This window comes from Fusarium oxysporum, chromosome 15 (assembly GCF_000149955.1).
Source record: "Fusarium oxysporum f. sp. lycopersici 4287 chromosome 15, whole genome shotgun sequence".
NCBI lineage: Eukaryota > Fungi > Ascomycota > Sordariomycetes > Hypocreales > Nectriaceae > Fusarium > Fusarium oxysporum.
In genome coordinates, this window is record NC_031000.1 from 218,486 (window position 1) to 239,198 (window position 20,713).

Consider the following 20,713-nt stretch of genomic DNA (forward strand, 5'->3'; position numbering starts at 1 on the left):
ATGGTCTCGAAGAGAATGGGGGCATTCAGGACGAAATCATCGTCGTTCTTCCCACAGTCACCCAAACCCCCGTATTATTCAAGCCACCCAACGAAGCATTAAGTACCCCAAATACAAAGGCGTCGACGCCACCCAGCCATAAAACTCGGCCTAAAAGGCCTTCTTTAGTTGTCGAGAGCGATCGGGAGGTAGTGGTGGCATATCGGGACTCGGGGCGATCGCAGCGGAACAGGAAACGACCGCGATGGCTTGATGACTTCGAAGTTAATTGAAATAAGTCTTAAGGAAATAATTATATCATCTTCGTAGTTTTAGCGCATTTTGAAAAGTGCTTGTTGAGCTATGCTAGATTGAAGTCGCCCATGTAAGTTGGCAATAATCCGGCAGATCACCGGATCCGGCGGATCACCGGGAAATCCCTTATCTCTTTGAGTGTAACAAGCCTCCACTTCGTACCTCGCCCCACTCTCGTTAGTCATCATAAAAGTACATGCGGGGTACGAGAAGTTCGTCAGACGACGCACTTTCCTCGAAACACCACTCAAATTAACCCAAATCAGTCTCAAATAAAATAATGAATTCTCAAGAAATCTTGGATGAGATACACGTTGAAATTGATGATCATAGCTTTCATACACATTCGCAACGCACAGCTGATGACCCCACCGGAGTGCCTATTTTTCCGCCCGAAGAGGGAGCCGGCCACAACTTCACACCTTTCAACATAGAATATCATGATTTTCACATCAATATCCTCCCTCCAACACCACTCGAGCTTTTCCAGTATTTTATACCTAAATCACTTATGCTCTCATGGATTCAATACACTGAAAGCTGGGTCCTTCATCTGCTGGAAAATGGCGTCATTGATAGCTGGAATACCCCAATTTCCGACCACTCGAGGATCACTAAATGGGAGGGTCTCTCCTCTTCACAAGTCTACATATGGCTCGATGTGCTGATTTACCTAGGAATTCATAGGGAAAATACAATTGCAAGCCATTGGAATACCCCTTCCTTAGGTGTTCAGGCCCCCCTACACTCAATCATTAAGTTCATGCCGTTATACCGGTTCCAGCTAATCTCACGCTATCTTCGCACATTTGACTACACAACACTCGATCTTGGCAACAAAGAGGACCTTCCTAAGGTATTCCAAGCGGCTGAACCGTGGTCTGACCACATACAGAAGGTGTCTGCTGAATTATACACTCCAGGGACTAATGTCACGGTAGATGAGTGTATGGTTCCTTTCACAGGCAGATCAAAGGAGACAACCCTCGTCAAGGGAAAGCCAACGCCGGTAGGGTTCAAGGTCTGGGTTATTGCGCAGAATGGCTTCTTCTTGCGCTGGCTTTGGCACCTGAAGGCATCACCATACACCGCTGTGATCATCAAGATGCCGAGCTCACAGTTAAAGTCACAGTCACAGAGAAAGGAGAGGAAACCAAAGGAATATGTTGCCCTCAGCAATACACAAAGCGTCGTTGTTCACCTATGTAAAATGCTACCAAAAGCGACATATCACGTCTTCACAGATAACCTCTTTTCCTCACCAAATCTGTTCCGTGCCCTTCGTGATACCGGCTACGGTGCCACAGGCACAGCACGCCCTAACTGTGGCATCACGAAGGAGCTGAAGGATGCCAAAGAGGATGATAAAGCCGGCAAAGCCCCCCCCCCCCCCCTTCAGTATAATGAGGTACGAGCTATCCCTACAGAAGACTGCAAGGTACGGTCGTCAGACGGGATTTCTATGTATTTTCTTTACTACTTCGTCTTTCTTAGGTCGTGAAAATCGGTTGGCAGGATAGCAGCTACGTGCTTTTTCTCTCAACTGTGCACACAGGGGCTGACGAAGAGCGCATACAGCGAAAGAGGAAGAAGCCGGCTACGAAAGGATCTCGCAAGAAAGAAAGAGAGATACAGCGCTATTTTGGAAAGAATTCTTCAATGATTATCGCGATCCCTACGGTAGCTGCCTCTTATAACGATGAAATGAATCATGTTGACCGAGGCGATCAGTTGAGATCATACACAAGCTATGAGCATCGCTTCCGCCGCGGCCCTTGGCAAGCCCTCCTTTGGTCCTTCCTTCTCGATGTTGCCCTTGCAAATAGCTTCATTTTACAGCTCAAGACGACATCCCCTAGGTGGCCTCCCTTCAAGACCCTTCAGAAGTGGAAGGAATGCATCTGCAACGCTCTTTTCATCACATATGCGCACGAAAGCTCGGCAAGGAAGAGATGTCGTACAGGGAAAGAAGAGGACATCGGCGATACAGGAATACACGAAAAACACATGCAAAGAGATATCAACCATATCTGGCGAGGCGTTAAATCAGATTGCCTAGCTTGTAAGGGCTTTAAGCGGGGACAGCCCCGACCCTTCAAGAAAAGGAAGCTTGAAAAAGGATCCCTGCAGCCGATAACAGGGAATGCACGAAAAACCAGGGGCCGGCAGACGAGGTACGGATGCAAAGTGTGTGATGTAGCTATTTGTAACAGAGAGACCTGCTGGTACTTCTATCACACACCAAATTAGCTGTGTTTGAAAGTACCCTTCGTTCTGATCATTTTGATTGGTCTTACACCCTTGTCGTGACCCCGCTGGAGGCTTGTTACACTCAAAGAGATAGGAAGTGGTGGTGTGACATGCCTTGGGAGCTCACCTTCCTTTGTCATCACACTTTCTTGGCATACAAGTGTTAAGAAAGTGGCCCTGTCTACACCAAAATCCATAACAAGTGCACAACAAACCTTTCAATCTGCGCTTTGCGCAGTCGCAAGCCGCGGCGATGGCCTCGTCTACAGCGAGCCCGTCTGCCGCCCGCGCAGTTCCTTTCGTAACTGCAGCCGCGGTGGCGGCGATAAGTGGCGAGGATGGTGTCTGGGCCATCCGCCCGGGAACGGGTAAAACACCAATGGTGCCATTCACGGTCGCAGGGCTGTTCTGCAAAAGAGCTGCACGGGCTCCTCGGTTTAGATTAGCGGGAGTGTGGATCCCCATATCGAAGGGGTCCGGCACTAACTCATCGTCGATCTTTGAACAACAACCAATCTCGATTATCGAGTCAGCCAATGATCTCGCGCGAGAACACGCGGAAGAGCACAACGCCAAGCTGATGGTCTTCCAGACCTTCTGCGCCAAGTTTGAAGAAGCGGCCCAGCAATTCGCTACTGGACCGCAACGACGGTTCGCTAGGCAAGTTGCCGACAGCTTTCTTGGCATTTGGAAACGAGAGCTCTCCAGCTCTGGACCCTTGACCCCGAAGCCTACCTACAGCAGCGTCGCCGCTACCTCGCTTCCCGCTGCCCACGTCCACCCAACCCACCATCGTCAACAACAACAGCACCGACAAGCCGACCCACCTCATCGCCAAGGGCAACAAACGAGCGTCGCCCCACCCCGACAGGATCTCCGCGTCTTCATCCGCCTAGAAGCGGAGGCTCCGGCCAGGGCCCACAGTGGCTATGCCATCCGGACCTTGATCCGGGAGAAACTCGGCGCCGTCTCAGACAAGGTCCGACAGGTGTTCCAGGTCCGGTCTGGATGGGCCGTCCTGGCTGCCGACTCGGCAACACGCGACTTTCTGGTAGAAAAGCAGACTGAGTGGGCCGCTGAACTAAACCCTATAGCGGTTGAAACGAACAAAGAATGGTTCACCTATGTGGTCTCAGACTTCCCCACAAGACTGACCGACTTCTACGGTAAAGAGGTGGATAGTGACAGCATCGTCAGCGACGAGATAGAAATCCAGACGGGGCTCAAGCCTGTTGATATACGCCCTTCGCGACAATTCTCGGACAACCCCTTGACCAAGACTCTATTTGTGTCATTTCTGAAGCCCACAAAGAGATTCTGGTCGCTGTTTGGCAGCAGCGCAGCCAGACTCGTCGACAAAGCTGACCGACTAAGACAGTGTGAGACGTGCTAGGGCTATTATTTTGCCCGCAATTGTTATAAACGGCCAGTTTGCCAACGCTGCGGCAAGACCGGCCACCCTACGGATGACTGCGCTGCACCAGAACAGTGCATCAACTGCCTGGGCCCTCATCAGGCCAACTTTGACAAGTGCCCAGCTCGGCCGAAGAAAGTGCGCGACGTGCTCTGCCGGCTCACCAAAGAGTCAGCGAGGCCATGTCCGGACCGTAGGTGCGGAGGCATACCGACAACGACAGCGAGAGCGAGAACCACAACCGGGATCGCACCAAGAAGCCCACAACGACGCGTCTGAACGACAAATCGAGGATGACGCATCACAAGATCAGCCGAGCGTTCGTGCTCCAAGCCCAGCGGTATCAGGAGCACCTTCGTGCATCATGGTAGCCACAACGCCCCAGGTCGGCTACGAAGCAGAAGAGGAGCCTGAGCATCCCAGACCAGGCTCACCGCGAAAGCGCCGAACCGTTCTCATCACTCGTCCTCATGACCGGGAATAGACGACACTCGCAGACACGAAAGAACGACAAGAAGCCGCTGAGGATCTTCCAGGCTAACGTCGGCAAGATCCCTCCGGCCCACGACTGCGCCCTGGCGCTGGCTGACTCGGAACGATATGACATTGTACTCTTGCAGGAGCCGTGGACAGCTCATACCGAGACCCGCGTTCTGACCAAAACTCACCCCGCATACGACACATTCACGCCAGTCGACATGTGGAACAGTGACGACACTCGGCCCAGAGTGATGACATATGTCCGACGAGACCCAAGACTTGTTGCTGACCAGATCCGGCCTTTTCAGACTCGCGATATCCTTTGGCTCACGATCAACGGCATGGCGGGTAGTCAACTTCTATCGCCAGAACGATGAGGGGGATGCCCTGAATACGCTGCTTCGATGGCCTGCCCCTGAACGCTGCCTTGTCGCTGGCGATTTCAATGCCAGACACAGTAGCTGGCAGACTGGCCAGACCACGAACCGTGACCAAGAGATAGCAGGCTGGGCGTCAGAGAATGACCTCGACCTTCTCAACACTCCAGATATACCGACAAACCCACATGGCAACACGATTGATCTGGCCTTTAACATGCCTCTGGCCGAAGCTACCGTGGAGGACCATCTCGCCACTAGCTCTGACCATTTCACGCTCAGCTTGACCTTCCCCGACATTAGATCGACTCCGATGCAGCCGGGTAAGACCCGAGTGACAACGGAGGACGAACTTAAACGGTTCGTCGAGATTGTAGAACTGGGAGCCACGGAAATCCCCCTCATAGATTCGACCCCTGAAGAGCTGGACGAGCTGGCATCTTCACTCGTAAGTCTACTAACGTCAGCAGCCAAGGCAGCTGGCCGGCCCGCGCGGAAAGGCGGACGGCCAGCCCCCTGGTGGACGGAAGAGTGCGCCGTCGCTGTGGCTGCTTTCCGAGCCATCAGACGACTCTACCCTGTTGGATTCAACCAGGATGTCCAGATCGCCAAGAGAGACTTTCATCGTATAGTCCGTCGGGCCAAAAGACAGTACTGGCGGAACCTCATCGATAGCTTCTCCAGCAGTAGTTCTGTTTTCAAGGCTGTCCGGTGGCTGAAATCACGAGGCGCCTTTCAGCCCCCACCCCTGCAGGTCGACGATGTTGTGTACGAAACCCAGATGGATAAAGCCAACGCACTCCGAAAGGCTACGTTGGAACGGCGAACTGCAGACGACGACATCGATAGCCCTTGGGCATCAATCTCTCCCTCTAGATCGATCCCATTTTCACACAAAATCTCTCTGGACGAGGCGCGGTATGCCACCATCCACACAGGCAATACATCTCCAGGGGCAGACAATATTACTGTGAACCTGCTCAAGGCCGCGTGGCACGTCATTGGAACACACTTCTGCCGCTTGTTCGAAAGATGCCTCACTATAGGCCACCATCCGAAGCCGTTCAAGGAAGCAGAAGTGGTCATGATCGCCAAACCCGGACGCCGTGATCTCACGTCGCCTCGGGCCCTGGCGACCCGTCTCTCTGCTCTCTTGCCTTGGCAAGGGACTGGAACGGCTAATCGCACGTCGCCTAGCTTGGGCGGCTGTTCACTTCGGCGTCCTGCACCCTCAGCAGGCCGGAGCGCTCCCTAAGAGGTCGGCGACAGACTTGGTGACCGCCCTGATCCACGATATCGAAGAAGTGTTTGCACGCAACAAGGTCGTCAACCTGGTCACGATGGACATACAAGGTGCTTTCGACACCGTCATGCGCAACAGGCTCGTCCTGCGTCTCCGTGAACAGGGCTGGCCTGACCATCTAGCTAGATGGGTTGAGTCTTTCATGATGGAACGATCAGCCCGTGTCAGATATCAAGACACCACCACTCCACTATCTCCTCTCCAGTGCGGCCTTCCCCAAGGTTCACCGGTATCGCCAATCCTCTTTCTACTCTATACTGAGCCGATCTACCGACTAGGCAACCCCCAGGGCCGCTTCGGCTATGCAGACGACACGGCCATCCTGTCCATAGGCGACACGGCCGAGGAAACTTCCACAATGGCATCCAGCTCTATCGACGAGATGGTACGCTGGGGTGCGGCAAATGGAGTCTCTTTCGACCCAAAGAAGACCGAAGTCATGCACTTCTCCCGCAGCAAACTCAGGACTGCTCCGGGAGTACGCCACGGCGACATCGAGAAACATCCCGAGTCAGCTCTACGCTGGCTAGGCATCTGGCTGGACAGCAGACTATCTTTCCGGATCCATGTCGAAAAGTGGGCGGCCAAAGCGAAGGCAGTGGCATATCACCTGCGAGGACTAACCAACACGATACACGGCCCTCTATCGAGTGCTGTGCGAAGTGCCGTCAGGGCTTGCGTCGAGCCGGTTCTACTTCACGGATCCGAGGCGTGGTACCCGGGTAAGGCCAGGCCGCGGTGGACACAGCCCATGAAAGACCTGCCATCAAGTAATCAGCATCTCCTACAGAGAATGGGCAAGGCCATGAACCAGGCTATGAGAGCCATACTTCCCGTCTGGAAGACGACGCCCACCACCATCCTGCATAGAGAAAGTGGGATACCACCAATTGACCAACTGCTTGATGCAAGGCGACTTAGATTCTCCGCCCGACTCAAGTCGCTGGACGAGAGCCATCCTCTAGCAAGTCGAACGCACCCACCTCGCCAACATACTTACCACGACCTCATCAAACGAAGATATCAAATGCAGACAGAAAACGGCTTCAGGAAACGTCTTCGACGCACAGACGAGCTGCTCGCACCCTGCGCGCGGCCGAAGCTCGTCCAGCGATGCTTCCAACAAGAAGATATAGTACCGCTACAGGCAGCATCAAAGGAGGAAACAGCTACCGCTTTTCTCCATTGGGTCGAGTCTCTCGACCCGCTCACCTTGGTGATATACTCGGATGGCTCTCTGTCCTCGGAAGGGGCTGCCAGCTACGGCTTCACCATTCACCAGGACAATCTCCCCATCCTTAATGGATCGGGTCGCCTTGGGCCTGCTGAAGTCTTTGACGCCGAAGCCACAGGAGCATTAGAGGGCCTAAAGGCCGCCCTAAACCTGCGAGAATCAGTAACAAGAAACATGATAATCTGCCTAGACAACCTCGCGGCCGCCACATGCCTACGAGGCACACCTTCTGACTCCTCTCAAGACGTTTTTCTCGAGTTCCAGGCTCTGGCGACATCACATGGAGCCATCCAGGTCCGTTGGGTACCAGGACACTCCGACATCCCTAGCAACGAACAGGCCGACAAGCTGGCAAAAGCAGCATCATCGTTCCCCGAGCCCGAAGGTGCTCTGCCGACGCTGGCTTGCCTACGAAGAATCGCAAGACAGAAACCGAAAGAAGCATTCAAAGCATGGTGGTCCACCTCGGCTCCTGAGCAGTACAAGAAACTCAATCTCAAGGCGACTGCAGGCTGTCTGCCGGAGCTCTCGCTCCCACGGGCAGCCTTGCACCATCTGCTGGCAGCGAGGTCCCTCCACGGGGACTTCGCCGCATACCACGAAAGATTCGACCACGACAATGCACGCCTAGTCTGCTCATGTGGCCGACGCAAAGCACCGGATCACATCTTCTACTGCAGAAAGGTACCGCCACGTCATCGGATGAGGCTCGCACCCTCACCGAATGCAGCAGTCAACTTGGCAATAGGAAGAGACTTCACCAAGTTCACCGAACTGTCTAAAGCCAGCGCTTTCTTTGGAAAGATCTGTCCTCGTTATTAGACGAGCACGACCCGGGACGCACTCGCATCCTTCCTCCCCTCTTTTACCCTTATACACCTCCTTTTTCTTACCTTTCTCTCTTACCTGTTCTCGGCCAGATGAAGGGCGCTAGCACGCCCTCTATCTGACCGTGACCACTTGAAGGCAGCCCTGAGGCTACCGCGCCCAGAGGCTCACGATCGCCTAACAACGGGCTTACCTTGCGGCTGTCGTTCATCAGCCGCGCCTGATCATCCCGCTGACGGGTAACAGGCTCGATAAGATGCGCCATTTGTGCCGTTGATATGCTGGATAGTGTGTGGTCTATCGACGCGTCTGCAGAATTGGATTCGAGAGGAAGTCATAGTATTCTGTAATCAGTGTGCAGATAGGTCCCAATTTCTCTAGCTCAGCACGTCCTGTGCCCCAGGAGGGGACTTTCGGGGCCGATGTCCCCCCGGACGAAAAATATACATAACATAACATAAATAATCAAAATTATATGCAAACCATATAAATAAAATATGATAATCTATATGTTACTCAATTATATTTTTAGTAAATTCTCAATTATTTCGTATTTCATATATGAAAGCTTATTACATGATGTAAATTATAGTGTTAACTTAATTTCCTATGAAAATATCAGAATACAAATTACGTTTTATATCACTTTTTTCTTACTAACTTCATTGTTTTCATTGCTACTTTCGGTACGCAAGATCAGCAATTAGTTTCAGTGCCGGCTTCAATTTCTTTGACTCTCGCCAACCAAACTCACACAAACCAACTAAACGCAATTCCTGGACCCCACAAAACTACCCCGCGTCATAGAAGCGTGGCATCGTCCCAGGTGGGTTGAAGGAAGAAGGTTGTGGTGCCAGCTGCTGAGAGATCTTTAGCTGGCATTTACGCTACTTGGCTAAGGCAGCAATTGTGTCATTGAGGCAGCTGAACTATATACTGATCTTTGACCATTGATATACCGGTGTGTATAGAGGTCGCAATGTTTAAATCACTGTTGAGGAAAGTAAAAAGCTAGAGGCCATTCCCTATGGTTAAAAGCTAGATAAAATTAAAAACTAAAAATAATAAGGTTCTGAGAAATATATAAGAAATCTTATACATAAGTGGACATATATTCTAAGCAAATTCGAGTCTACCTTTTCTATACTATTCCAGAGTGGCTGTTATTCGAGACCTGACATATTCTCCATATTCGTTTCCACGTGATTAGGAGAACTTCAAGCGATACGGCACACATGTAGGATTCTTGTTGGTCATGATGCCATTGCTAACTTGACGTAGGTGAAGCGCAGAATGGTGCCCGTACATCGTGAACCGTGAAAGAGGGTTTGTCAAGAGACTGGAGTCCTGACCAGACCAGCCTGGGCCAAACTCTTGATCCCTCCAACTTCTCCCCTTCGTCAGCGCCCTGATTGGCGTAATGGTTGCTTATGAACCTTTTTGAGATGATCTTCTATTGCTGTGCGGCCTCGGCATACATACCGATCTCCATCGTCTTGACAAAGTAGACAGCGAATTTCATCGTAGAAAACACTGACATGAATCGGAAGGGCGATCGGCAGCAGTCACACCCCCTGAATACCTCATCCGCGTCTCGTATAAGAGGTAGATGATCACAAAGCTCCGCTTAAATAGCTTGATAGCAGCGACCTTGAAGGCATGCATCGCATTGTGGTGCTATCGGACATGCTGGGCGATGTTGGTTTGCGGTACAACGCCACACTGTTTGTAAACAATGATACGCCAAGAAGGGTCGTAGTAAAAGAGATCTTCAAGTTCCATACTGGAAGGCGGGTATACTCTACGAGCCATTCGATGACATGAGCTCGTAAGGAGCGTTGAAAAGAAGCCTTAGATTGAGATTACAGTAAAGAGGATAACGTATGAAAGCTAGAGTACGCGTTGACACGTGTGTGACGCGCGTGCAGATCGTCGATAGAAATGGGACAAATCAGTCGCCATAGTACGGGTAGAAAGGGAACAAACCGGATGTAGACAGGTACACGACAATTAGGAATAGAAGAGTAGGGTAAAGTGAGGCCGCTAATGGGGCATTTGTCAGCTGATCCAGTGCCGTGGATCGAAGGCATTGCATTTCAATGTTTCTTCCCTTCCCGGAAAGGCAGTAAATGATTCCAAGGGAGCCTGAAGGCGGGAAACAGAATGTAGGCAAATGAAAAGCAAAGTCGACTTCCAAAAAGCCACGAGTAGTGCTTCAGAATCTTACACCTAAATCATCCGCCTATCTATAACAAGTTATGGGCCGAGAAGCTGGATACCGAGACGCTTCGAGTCAGCCTCATATGACTAGTGAGGTGTAGGCACTGAGACCTCCACTGCTACGAATTCAAGCCCCACGCGCCTTTCATACGATGTCTGTCCTGGCTTAATTTCGAAGTCCTTCTTGTCAATAGCTTGAAAGCTTGCCTCGAAGTGCTGCAACCGAACGCCTACTTATTCGCAAAGCCTGCTTTCTTACATACCCTAGTAGGGGAGTTCCTATATGTCGAGCTTCTGTTCAGTGTCGGTGATCAAAACAAGCGATTGAGGCGCATTATTGCAGTTAAGGCGACAAACTTCTCTGTCCAGGAATGAGTCGTCTGATTCTCTTAATACCTCTATCTCGACCAGTGTACAAAAACTGGTTCCAATATTCTTTGCTCAGTCACAAAAATTGAATCGAGAGTTTCAAGAAGTAATCAAGAAGAATGCCAGAAGAAGTTTCGAAGGTATTTACTACTAGATGCTTTGCTAATTGATTGATTTGTATCTGATTTATGAACCAAGTGGGAGAGCTTTTACCCGAGTATCGCTTGATATTACCGGCGCCTCGTACTCGGCAAAGAACTCCGGACTTTCAGTTACTATCCTCACCCTTGTCCTTCTAACAATGCTATAATGTTACTATGGCACAACCACTTGCTAGTTACATCATCAGCTTTATCGGCCTATGCATCCCGCTCCGATGGCTTCCCGTCCACACTAATATAGGTTTCCGAAAGCCAAACCTGCTCTCATAGGTATTATGACTGAATTAATTAAGTAGTGTATATCTGAGGTGTCCTATAATTAAAAAATCCACTTCTTTTTATAGTGCCTCGAGTTTGAATAGATTGTTTTTATGGTATAAACTAGTAACAACTATTGCCACGGCCGAATGTCTGTGGGGATGGGCCGTATGGATGCATAGTCACTTGATGAGGGACATTGAATCATTCGTAATTCTTGTAAAGGTGTGCGCATACTATTCTAACAAGTCCTGAGGTTGGGATCTACTACAGACAAAAGAGGAATAGTTCAAAAAAAATTTACGGATCCCTTTAGTTCATTCCAGGCGGGAGTGTCCATCCCTTAGGAACAGGACGGCGCACTGCAGGGATGACTTTTAGTACCGAATATTTTCGGGCTCAAGCAGGCTTCTCGACATCAACCATACATCCTCTATACGCAGACAAACCACCAGCATCGAGGTACCGCTGAAAACCGGCCACGTATATTTTGAGATGTCGCTGCACCGCCACAGCCTCAAGGGTTCAAGAATTTGTTAACCCTTGTAAACTATCAAGGGATAGCACATACGCAAGTGTGAGAAGTCTATCTGCATGGTGGACTGTATTAATAACGCAATTTCCCTGTGATGCGTCGCGCGACAGCGCCATACCGTATCTGTGGTCACGCGAGCATTTTAATGGGCCGAGCGCTGGCTTTCGTCTTCATTTCAGCTTTGATGGTTTGCGGACTAGCTTCACCTTGGACTAGCCCCAAAAGTCAACTGCCTTTTAAGCCAGCGATTAAGCGCCGAGGCTGCATATCTGTTCAGGACAAGGTCGATGCCGAAATGCCTCGAGTTTACTAAATGAATTGATAGAGTATAATCCATTTTGATCAGCACCTCCATAGCTGTAAATAAAGAAGCAGAGATCAGCGAGTCAGAAGCGGAACCCCTGTGGCGTCCAGCCAGTCCGTAATGTTAAACAGCTCTGCGTCTAGTTAGGATTTAAACATTGGTCTAGGCCACCTTGGCAAATTCTTATGTTGAAGCTTATTTCACGACTTTCAATAGTCTGAGCGCTAGTCCCGCCACCCATCAGCGCTAAATGCACTGCAAGCTGCTCGAATGTTGGGAACCCTTTAGGAATTTCAATTTCCCTCCCTGGTAAGCGTCGTTGTACACTTTGGCTATATTACCTGGCCACATCACTTCTAGGTCTTAGTCCCTTTCGTCTCTTGGCTCTACCTCTGCATCCTAAAAGCACAGTCAATTGTTTTCTTGCCAGTTTCAAGATCTTCATCAAAATGTCAGACGCCGGTGGAGATCACGTACCGCAATCCAAGCCATATCCGGAGGCACAGATCAGAGAACGCATATCAGGCCCTGGAAACTCTTCAAACCACCACAATTGCCCGCCTTCTCCGTCCATCAATGCCAACCGACAACCCACGTTCAGCGATGGGGAAGATGACAATAACTACTTCAGTGGCCCTCGGGATCTTCAACGACACTCCAAATGGCCCCTTATCCTACAGCTGCATGGGTCCATCATGCCCTCGCTGATCCTTCCGCTCTTGCTCGTTGCCTGCTGGGCAACTGCCATTACTGTCATCTCCAAAAAGGTCCATGACCTGAGCGTCAACTCTGTTCTGCTCACCATTCTCGGTTTCGTTGTCGGTCTTAGCCTTTCATTCCGATCGTCTACTGCCTACGAACGCTATGCTGAGGGTCGCAGATACTGGGGAACGTTAGCCACTGCATCTCAGACTCTTGGCCGTATCATCTGGATCCATGCTGATGACAGCGGTGCTGGCGGCCAAGACCCTCGCGAACTTCTCCTTAAGAAGCTTGCGGCCTTGAAACTCATTGCCGGCTACGCTGTTGCCCTCAAACACACCCTCCGCTTCGAACACTGCGCCAGTCAACCTGACATGCAACCCTACATCGCACATCTTGATACGTTTGCTGGAAAGACAACCGCGCCGACGAAACGGGTCACAAACTTCAGCAAGTTTGCCGGCGAGTACCTTGGTCTCTCTTTTGCTCAAAGTGACCCTCGAAAGCACCTCAAGAGGGCCGAGGAGCATCAAGGAAACCTTCCTCTTGAGATCTTGAACCACCTGGCAATAACTCTCGACTCCATCATCGCCAACAAACAGTTACCTGTCTCAATTCATCAGACCATCGCTTACAATCATCTTACCACTCTTAACGACGTTGCAGTCGGTTGCGATCGTGTCCTCAATACCCCTCTGCCTGTCGCATACACCATTGCCATCAGCCAGATTACTTTTGTGTATGTTATGCTCTTGCCGTTCCAGTTGACTGGCCCACTTGGCTGGATTGCTATCCCTGCTACCATCACAGCGGCTTATATTATCTTTGGCTTGTTGTTTATCGGCCAAGAAATCGAAAATCCCTTTGGCCGTGACGTCAACGATCTGCCTCTTGACGTCTTTTGCGAACAGATTGCAAACGATCTAGATATCACTGCCTCCTTTGACCGACGCGCATCTGATCACTTTCTACTGCAGGGGTCGCCATTGCACCCTGTCAGCTGTGCTGTGGGCCATACTTGGATGGATCGTAGTGAAGAAAAGCTTAGAGAGTCTATTAGAAACAAACCTCATGTTCTTTTCGGTTGGCGGCGCCAGGGTGGTGCTAGATTATCTGCGCGAGACAACGAGACTAAGGAAGTGGATAGGGACATGGTTTAATGTGGTAAAGTGTTCCAAAGGTGGTGGGATTTCTTCGGGATGAGCCAAATGCGAGATTACGTACATTCTGTTCCACGGAACCTTTGGACAGCCTTTATGGAATAAAACTTTCACGGTATTGAATAAACCTCTGATTTTCACTTCATCCAAGCTATCGTCTTCTGAGATACCGTAGTGACAGGGACTGCCCTCCTCCCTTTCGCTTGAGAAACAGTTTGTGAGCTCCAACCTGCTACATATCATATGGATCAACCAAAACCCTCCCAGTTCACTACAGAGAAGGATAAGCGCCTCTTGCACCTATATAGAATAGTCCCCAGCAGACGGAATCTTCTTCATCACCAGTCAGAAGTTAGTAAAATGCTCTACGGCCTTCATGGTAAGCGATAATTAAGCTGACTCGGTAATCAATGGAAGGGAAGAAAGTATTTCGATTCCGGTGATTTTGCCCTGCGCAAGCCAATAGATCTTCCAATATTAGTATCGTTAAGACCATTCGGCGAGATATATCAGACCCTTTGTGTCCAGTACCGAGCTCTAGCAACCTTGGTGATAATGCCAACCAACATTCATCACCTGAGAAGAAAGCTTGTGAGCTGAAGTTGACTACCCACAGCCACCTTTAACAAGAGATGGAAGCCCAGCGAGAGAATGAGCATCATAAACCGAAGCAGGAATACAACATCTAAATGCTAGCCATTATGATTTAGCTAGCCGACCCATCTGGCTAGCAACCAGAACCTCAATAGTATTAAAAGATGCCCGTGCTGTAAGAGGATATGCTTCGGTATGCCTGGAATCCTAAGGCTCTTTTAGCCGCGATGGGAAACATACAACCTATACATAGTGAAGATCTTTCCTAACGATGTAGCTACTGTAGATTTTGAATATACCAGCTTTGAATATTCAGTAATCACCTTCCATGTGGCACCAACCAACCCAAGCCCCAACGGAATGTCTTGTCCCTTCAAGGTCGATCCATCGCAGCAGAGACCAAGACCAAAGTCAGCTTGAGATTGACATGTAGGAAATGACGATAGCCAGCACAGCAGTCGTTGAAGAAGCTGTGCCCACAACGATCCTATCGCGGAGTGCAAACTGGCGCAGATGGCTGATATTGGCATAACTGAGCTGCGTATGATGAAGGTCGATCGACCAGGAAAATGGCGAACCTAGGGAATTTTCGCGCCAGTCAATACTCAAGCTGATCTCCTCCACCGTAACACTCCAACACACTACATATTGCTAATATCCAAATGTTCGTAAAGCAAGGGTACAATAATACTACCGCGTCATACGATGTCGTATATCCGATCGTAGGGTAGCTTGCCCGAACCTTCAGTTGCTCTATGCAGAACGGCAGAGCATAAGATGCAATTTACGGTATGGATGAGCCCAGATATAGACTATCGGGCGGCACCGGAGGAGCTGGTGTTAGAAATGGAATAAGGAAACTCGTAATGAAGTAGTATATCTGGCAACAGCGCGCCGTTGCGAAATTTGTGGAGAAGGTCCAAGGCCTCCTGCTCCGGTAGACACCTTAGGAGGTGGTAAAATTGTTCGTAGAGTTTCAGCTTTTCTTGCATCTCATCGTATTGGTCCCAATTTGAAGTCTGGTAATGGCACTGAAAACCTCCCTCAAGGCAACCGTTGCATTTTGGCCGTTTTCCACAGTACTAACAGCACACATTGGCGAGTTAGCGGGACGACTGTTATACCGGTGGAGAAGCACACGAAACATGAGATGTCCGCACGTACCCTGATCTTTCGTTTCCAACACGGATCACAGGCGATATTCGTCATGTTGGCTCAAGGACGGAACGATAATAGAGATGGTCCTTGATCAGAAGCAGGCCAAGGACTCCTGAAATTTGAGGCAGGGGCTGGTAAAAGTCTACGTGTCCCGGAGATCCGGGAAAGCACTCCTTCATTAGTGAGAGGTGGATCTGGACATAATAAGGACGCGTTATGATGATCAACTCTTTGCTTCATAGGGCCATCATATATAGCATGGGTTCAAAGAATGGAATCCGTTTGTTCATTCTACTTTCACATCGTGGGAGTGTAGAAGGGGGATCGGGCAAGGGACGAATATATATCATATTTTCATCATAGTAACCGAATGGGGTATTTTCGTGGCAGTGGGTTCACATGATGCAGTTGAACCGTCGCATTGCGAGTTCCATAGCCCTATGGTCAGATGCCAGGACCAATAAGCGGCGCGATTCGGAGTCTTACTTAAAAATTATGCTCCAAAAGAATCTGAACACCCCACCCCGTAGCAACTCAATCCATTTAACAGGAATAACTTCACTTATACTCAATTAATTCAAATTAAATCCAACAATAATAAAGAGTATATCATTTTAATGCCCTGAGTTTTCACTTCAATAATTTATATACCATCCCCGCGCATGAATGCAGGCATCAAGTCGGCGGGGAAGTGAGTCAATCAGACGGTTAATCTGCTCTGGTGTAATTACTGCCCACGCCAACTTGATATATTTGATCAACTTTGCCCTATCGACTTCGTTGTTTTTCAAGAGGTTTAAATTGGGAAACATCTTGCGAATATTCAGCTTCAATTGCTTCCAAATATGCTCAATTGGGTTCAAATCAGGACTGTGAGCAGGCCAGTCAATCCAGGATATGCCGTGTTCCAACAGCCAAGTCGTCGAAGACTCTGACGTGTGAATACGAGCATTATCTTGTTGAAAATGGCGAAAACCAGTCCAAATAGGAAGTAAACCTTCTGTTAAAGCCTGTTGATAACTTAAAGAAGTATATCCTCTCTTTCTGGCGGTCTGATCGCGGATCATGACGACGATATCGGATTTGCCGCCTCCCCAGATCGCTCCCCAAACCATGATAGATAATCGTGACTTTCCATGAACTGTCACATTAACTAATTCCTTCATGAACTTCTCATGAGGCTTGCGGAATACCCAGCCTCGTTTATAATTTGGTTGCGATTGAACTGACGATTCGTCGCTGAAAATGGTCTGAAGGCATCATCAGTTAAGTGAAAGGTTCCCGAGCGGCGTCTATCAGCGAACTTTAAAACGACATACCTCCAGCAATTCATCGATATCTTCCCTCCAAGCTTGACACCAAGAAAGCCGCTGACGAGCGGTTTCTTTAGATAGCGGTATCCGCTGCATAGCCCTCCATTTGCGACCGTAATGGTATCTGATAACTCGGCGTATTGTAGTTCGTGAGATTTCGCCACCTAGATAATTAATAAGCGATTCGTATGTGATCCTACGGTCGCGTTTTAATAATATTAGTACGTACCGAATCTGCTGAACCGTGAGTTTCTTAGGACGCCCAGATTTTGGTATTTTGTCCAAAGTTTGGTGAGTTTTCCAGCGTTGATAAATATTAAAGATGGTGGCTGGTGAACATCCGGCCTCGGTTGCGACATCTCGGTATGACCTCCCACCTTCCACAGCTTGAACAATGAGAGCTCTAGCCACGTCGCTAAAGTCCTGATTTCTCCCGCGCCTTGCGCACATAACGGACAAAATTCCATTCTTTTGCGACATGTTTTATCGAAGTTGTAGACGATTGAAGAAAATGGACCAGTTTGCAGTTATGGTGGTGGATAACACGTTGGCGGGGCAGCGTTCAGATTCTTTTGGAGCATAATTTTTACATCAATGCGTCTTAACCCCCCGCATTTCACACCTTGACCATCGGCTAGAGACTCCTCTTCATCGTACTGAGGGAGCTGTTCGATGCCCGGCATGGGTCCCTAACGGATGAGGGGCGGAGCTGGTAGTAAGGGTCGGAGATTACTACCCTGGCTTGATTCGCGCATTGACAAGATCGAGGAATATTAGAACCCAGAAACGCTCATGACAGGCCCAGACAGGAGATTCTCGTGATTCGATGAGTCAGACGATGCTCGCTCGGCGCCTCGGGTGCGTAAACTACGGAGTATTACAAATGACGTAACCATTGTTTTCGTGAGCCAATCACAGTCGTTGAAAACCCGTTGTGTCTATGCTGGGCTGGATCCCAGTAATCTTGGAGGTTTTAAGGGCGAAAAGATGAACCATAGCCGGGAATAGCATGATCCCACCTATTATTACCTCAGAGACATGAATGTTTTACTATGCTCTATGTATCATTGGCATCAGGTTCATACCGCAAATAAAGCGCTGGCTAGAATAGAAGACACATAGGGTATTAATTAATCTTGAGGCAAATTTGTCCCCGGAATATTTATTCTGCGATCGTACATCTCCTTCTGGAAAAGTCATGAGTTGTTCAGGAACTGTCCTGGCAACTACTATTATATTCACTCTCTGCTACTTCAGTAGTAGGTAACAAGGCTATCATCGTCTCACTGGGCAATACCTGTAGTGGCTTTCTGGTTGGATGTAACGGTGGCCTCCCGAATGCGGCTAGGCAAGATCTTCGTCGCAGTTTTTCGATTAATAGAGTACATGTTCTATGTCTTAATACGATTCGGCTGAAACTTCATTAGCATCGACGCCGGTGCTAACATTGACGCTATTAGGGTACCTACTGCAATGACATGAAATCATCTGTCAGCCTATATCCTCCTCTGACGACCCAGCGTTATATGCATCTATAGATGGATCGTCATCTTCCCCGGACGTAGAATTATCGGTGCTGAACGGTGGAAAGAAACTGGCAGGGGACGGCAGTGGAGCTGGTATCAGTCTCTCCGTGCGCCATGCCAAATACTCAATCTCGATAGGCCGCGATTCTTCGAATGCTTTTATTTCTGAACCGCCGATAACGGGACCAGAAGTCACTATCGCCGCCCGGTAACGGATGATCCTTTCTATGTTTTTATTCGACCTCCTAATCTGAGGTTCACAGGACCATGGGAGAATATCTTGCTTAGGCCGCCTAGTATCGACAAATACCATAAAGTGATCATCGGGGCGAACACCACCAAGGCCGCAGGGTTCTAAGCGTTGTTGCCTTATATAGTGCTGGTCGTTGTTCCAAATTAAATCCAGCTCAATATCGCTGCTTTTTTCACTCCCATCGTTCATCAGGCCCTGAACTTCATTATTATCCTCGCCCATGGACGAAGTCTGCTGACGAAGGTCTTGGCATCTATCCGTCAACGGCCTGTAGCTGATGAAGGACCCAGATGCTGTTCGTCGAGGAGACTGAGCGAAGTCTGGTAGTTGCTGAGAATCCTTTTAGTTTTGGCCGCTCGAGAGAGTGTGAATGGTTGATGACATGGTAGCTGGATCACCCGACAAATCAATGCAGAAAGGCGCGCCGCTATAGTATGAGATAGCACCCCCGTGGTGTTGCGATCTACCAGCCGACCCTCCGGAGTAATTCAAGCCCAAACCCGCCTGGCCAGGATTATCGTCGTCCACCGCCGCGAAAGAACAAACCGACAGATCTCGTGAAGTGTGCCTAGCTGACGGGTTCTGCTGAGTAAATAGTGGCTTATAACGGAAACTTTCAACTCGAGCGCAACCCTGCGAACCAAATTGAGGCATATCCTTACTTGTGCCGCCATATTGGGATTCATTGGTAGTAAAACGGCCAGTCTTACGGCGTTTTCGTTTCTCTTCCGAACCATCAATATCGTCGGTAAAAGGACTGGCTTGCGAGTCGTAGCTAGAGCTGCAGTTACTGAACTTGTTATCTTTGGATCGACCTCGCCATCGAATTTTATGCCCGTCAGGAGATAACTGCAACTTGGTGCTGCATTCAGAGACAGAAGAGCGTATGAAGTCTGATGTTACGTTGATTATGTGGAGCTGGGCCAAGTTGTACAGCAGGTTCAAGTACACCCAGCCCTCAGTATCAAGGTAGACGTCTTGGATACTCTGCTGTTCAGGCGAGGACTCGGACGGCAATCGACTCAAATACCGGATGTAGTTCATACTCTCAGACAAAATATGAGCACGATCTGGGTCCAAATCACATGGTCGTATGGGTCGCTGTTCTGGCAAAGGCAGGATCAGAGGAGACAGCTTCGTACTCGAGGCCAAGCCACCGTTGTTGCCCCCAGTCTCTATGTCGTCCGGATTGGGATCAGTAACCGAACCACAGCCCCCTGGGTGGTACTTGTTTCCCTGAGGGTGCGATTGTTGTTCGAGAGGTGGGATCCTTGCTTCCTGGATAGGCTCAGTCCCATGAGTGGGTAATTCGTAGGTTGTTGAAACGTCTGCCATCTGTGCATCCGCTAAATCGTGTGTTATAACGGAGATACCACCCGGCCGCAGAAGCGGCACCTTCGAAATGTCAGCACCGTTAGTTCCGCCTGTAAATAGCTGTTCGAGACGGCGAACAACAAGAATTTTCCGCTCCTTGTCTGTCATGATTATATGTTGCGGGTATAGGCCGTCGGGAACCTCTTGTAGATAATCCTCGACCTTGCTGTTTGATGATTTGGTGAAACTCATAATGGGATGGCAAAGAGGCGTGCTCGAAGGCCCGGCATTGGCCGACAAGGAGGCATAAGCAGAGTCGGGTGGCCGGAGGTTAGTACTTGAAAAGGAAGGAGCATGTTTGTGCCCAATTCCACATTTCGAGTATGTGTGATTGCGGCTGTGGGGGGATACCGATCTCTTCTTTTGCGATGATGAAGCGTCTAGAAACTCATCGAGGTCGGTAGCAAAATCTCTCAGTATAGCCTCCAGCTCTCTCTTTTTTAGGAGGGGCAGTCCCTGAATCTTGATCTCAAACAGCTTGTCTTTATGGAGCATAGCCCGGCCCAATTTCTTGTGGTGCTTAAGTTCCTTCTTCATCTGTTGAATCTCGAGTGTTAGGTCGTCAATGATGCTGCGGTAGTCATCGTCGCTATTGCTATGCGTCAT

At 49.4% G+C, this 20,713-nt stretch overlaps 3 protein-coding genes across 3 annotated transcripts; 2 read left to right on the forward strand and 1 right to left on the reverse strand.

Annotated features, from left to right (window-relative positions):
• Nucleotides 1-574: 574 nt before the first annotated feature.
• On the forward strand, nucleotides 575-8,174 carry FOXG_22554 (uncharacterized protein; the record flags this gene model as incomplete). Its single annotated transcript, XM_018402969.1, has 7 exons — nucleotides 575-1,732; nucleotides 1,789-2,356; nucleotides 2,748-3,864; nucleotides 3,923-4,409; nucleotides 4,456-4,666; nucleotides 4,716-5,954; nucleotides 6,013-8,174. 7 exons carry the CDS (start codon nucleotides 575-577, stop codon nucleotides 8,172-8,174), a joined length of 6,942 nt encoding a protein of 2,313 aa, XP_018257446.1.
• Nucleotides 8,175-12,476: 4,302 nt separating this feature from the next.
• On the forward strand, nucleotides 12,477-13,889 carry FOXG_16688 (uncharacterized protein; the record flags this gene model as incomplete). Its single annotated transcript, XM_018396710.1, has 1 exon — nucleotides 12,477-13,889. One exon carries the CDS (start codon nucleotides 12,477-12,479, stop codon nucleotides 13,887-13,889), a length of 1,413 nt encoding a protein of 470 aa, XP_018257447.1.
• Nucleotides 13,890-19,075: 5,186 nt separating this feature from the next.
• FOXG_16689 (uncharacterized protein) lies at nucleotides 19,076-20,713 on the reverse strand (the record flags this gene model as incomplete). Its single annotated transcript, XM_018396711.1, has 1 exon — nucleotides 19,076-20,713. One exon carries the CDS (start codon nucleotides 20,711-20,713, stop codon nucleotides 19,076-19,078), a length of 1,638 nt encoding a protein of 545 aa, XP_018257448.1.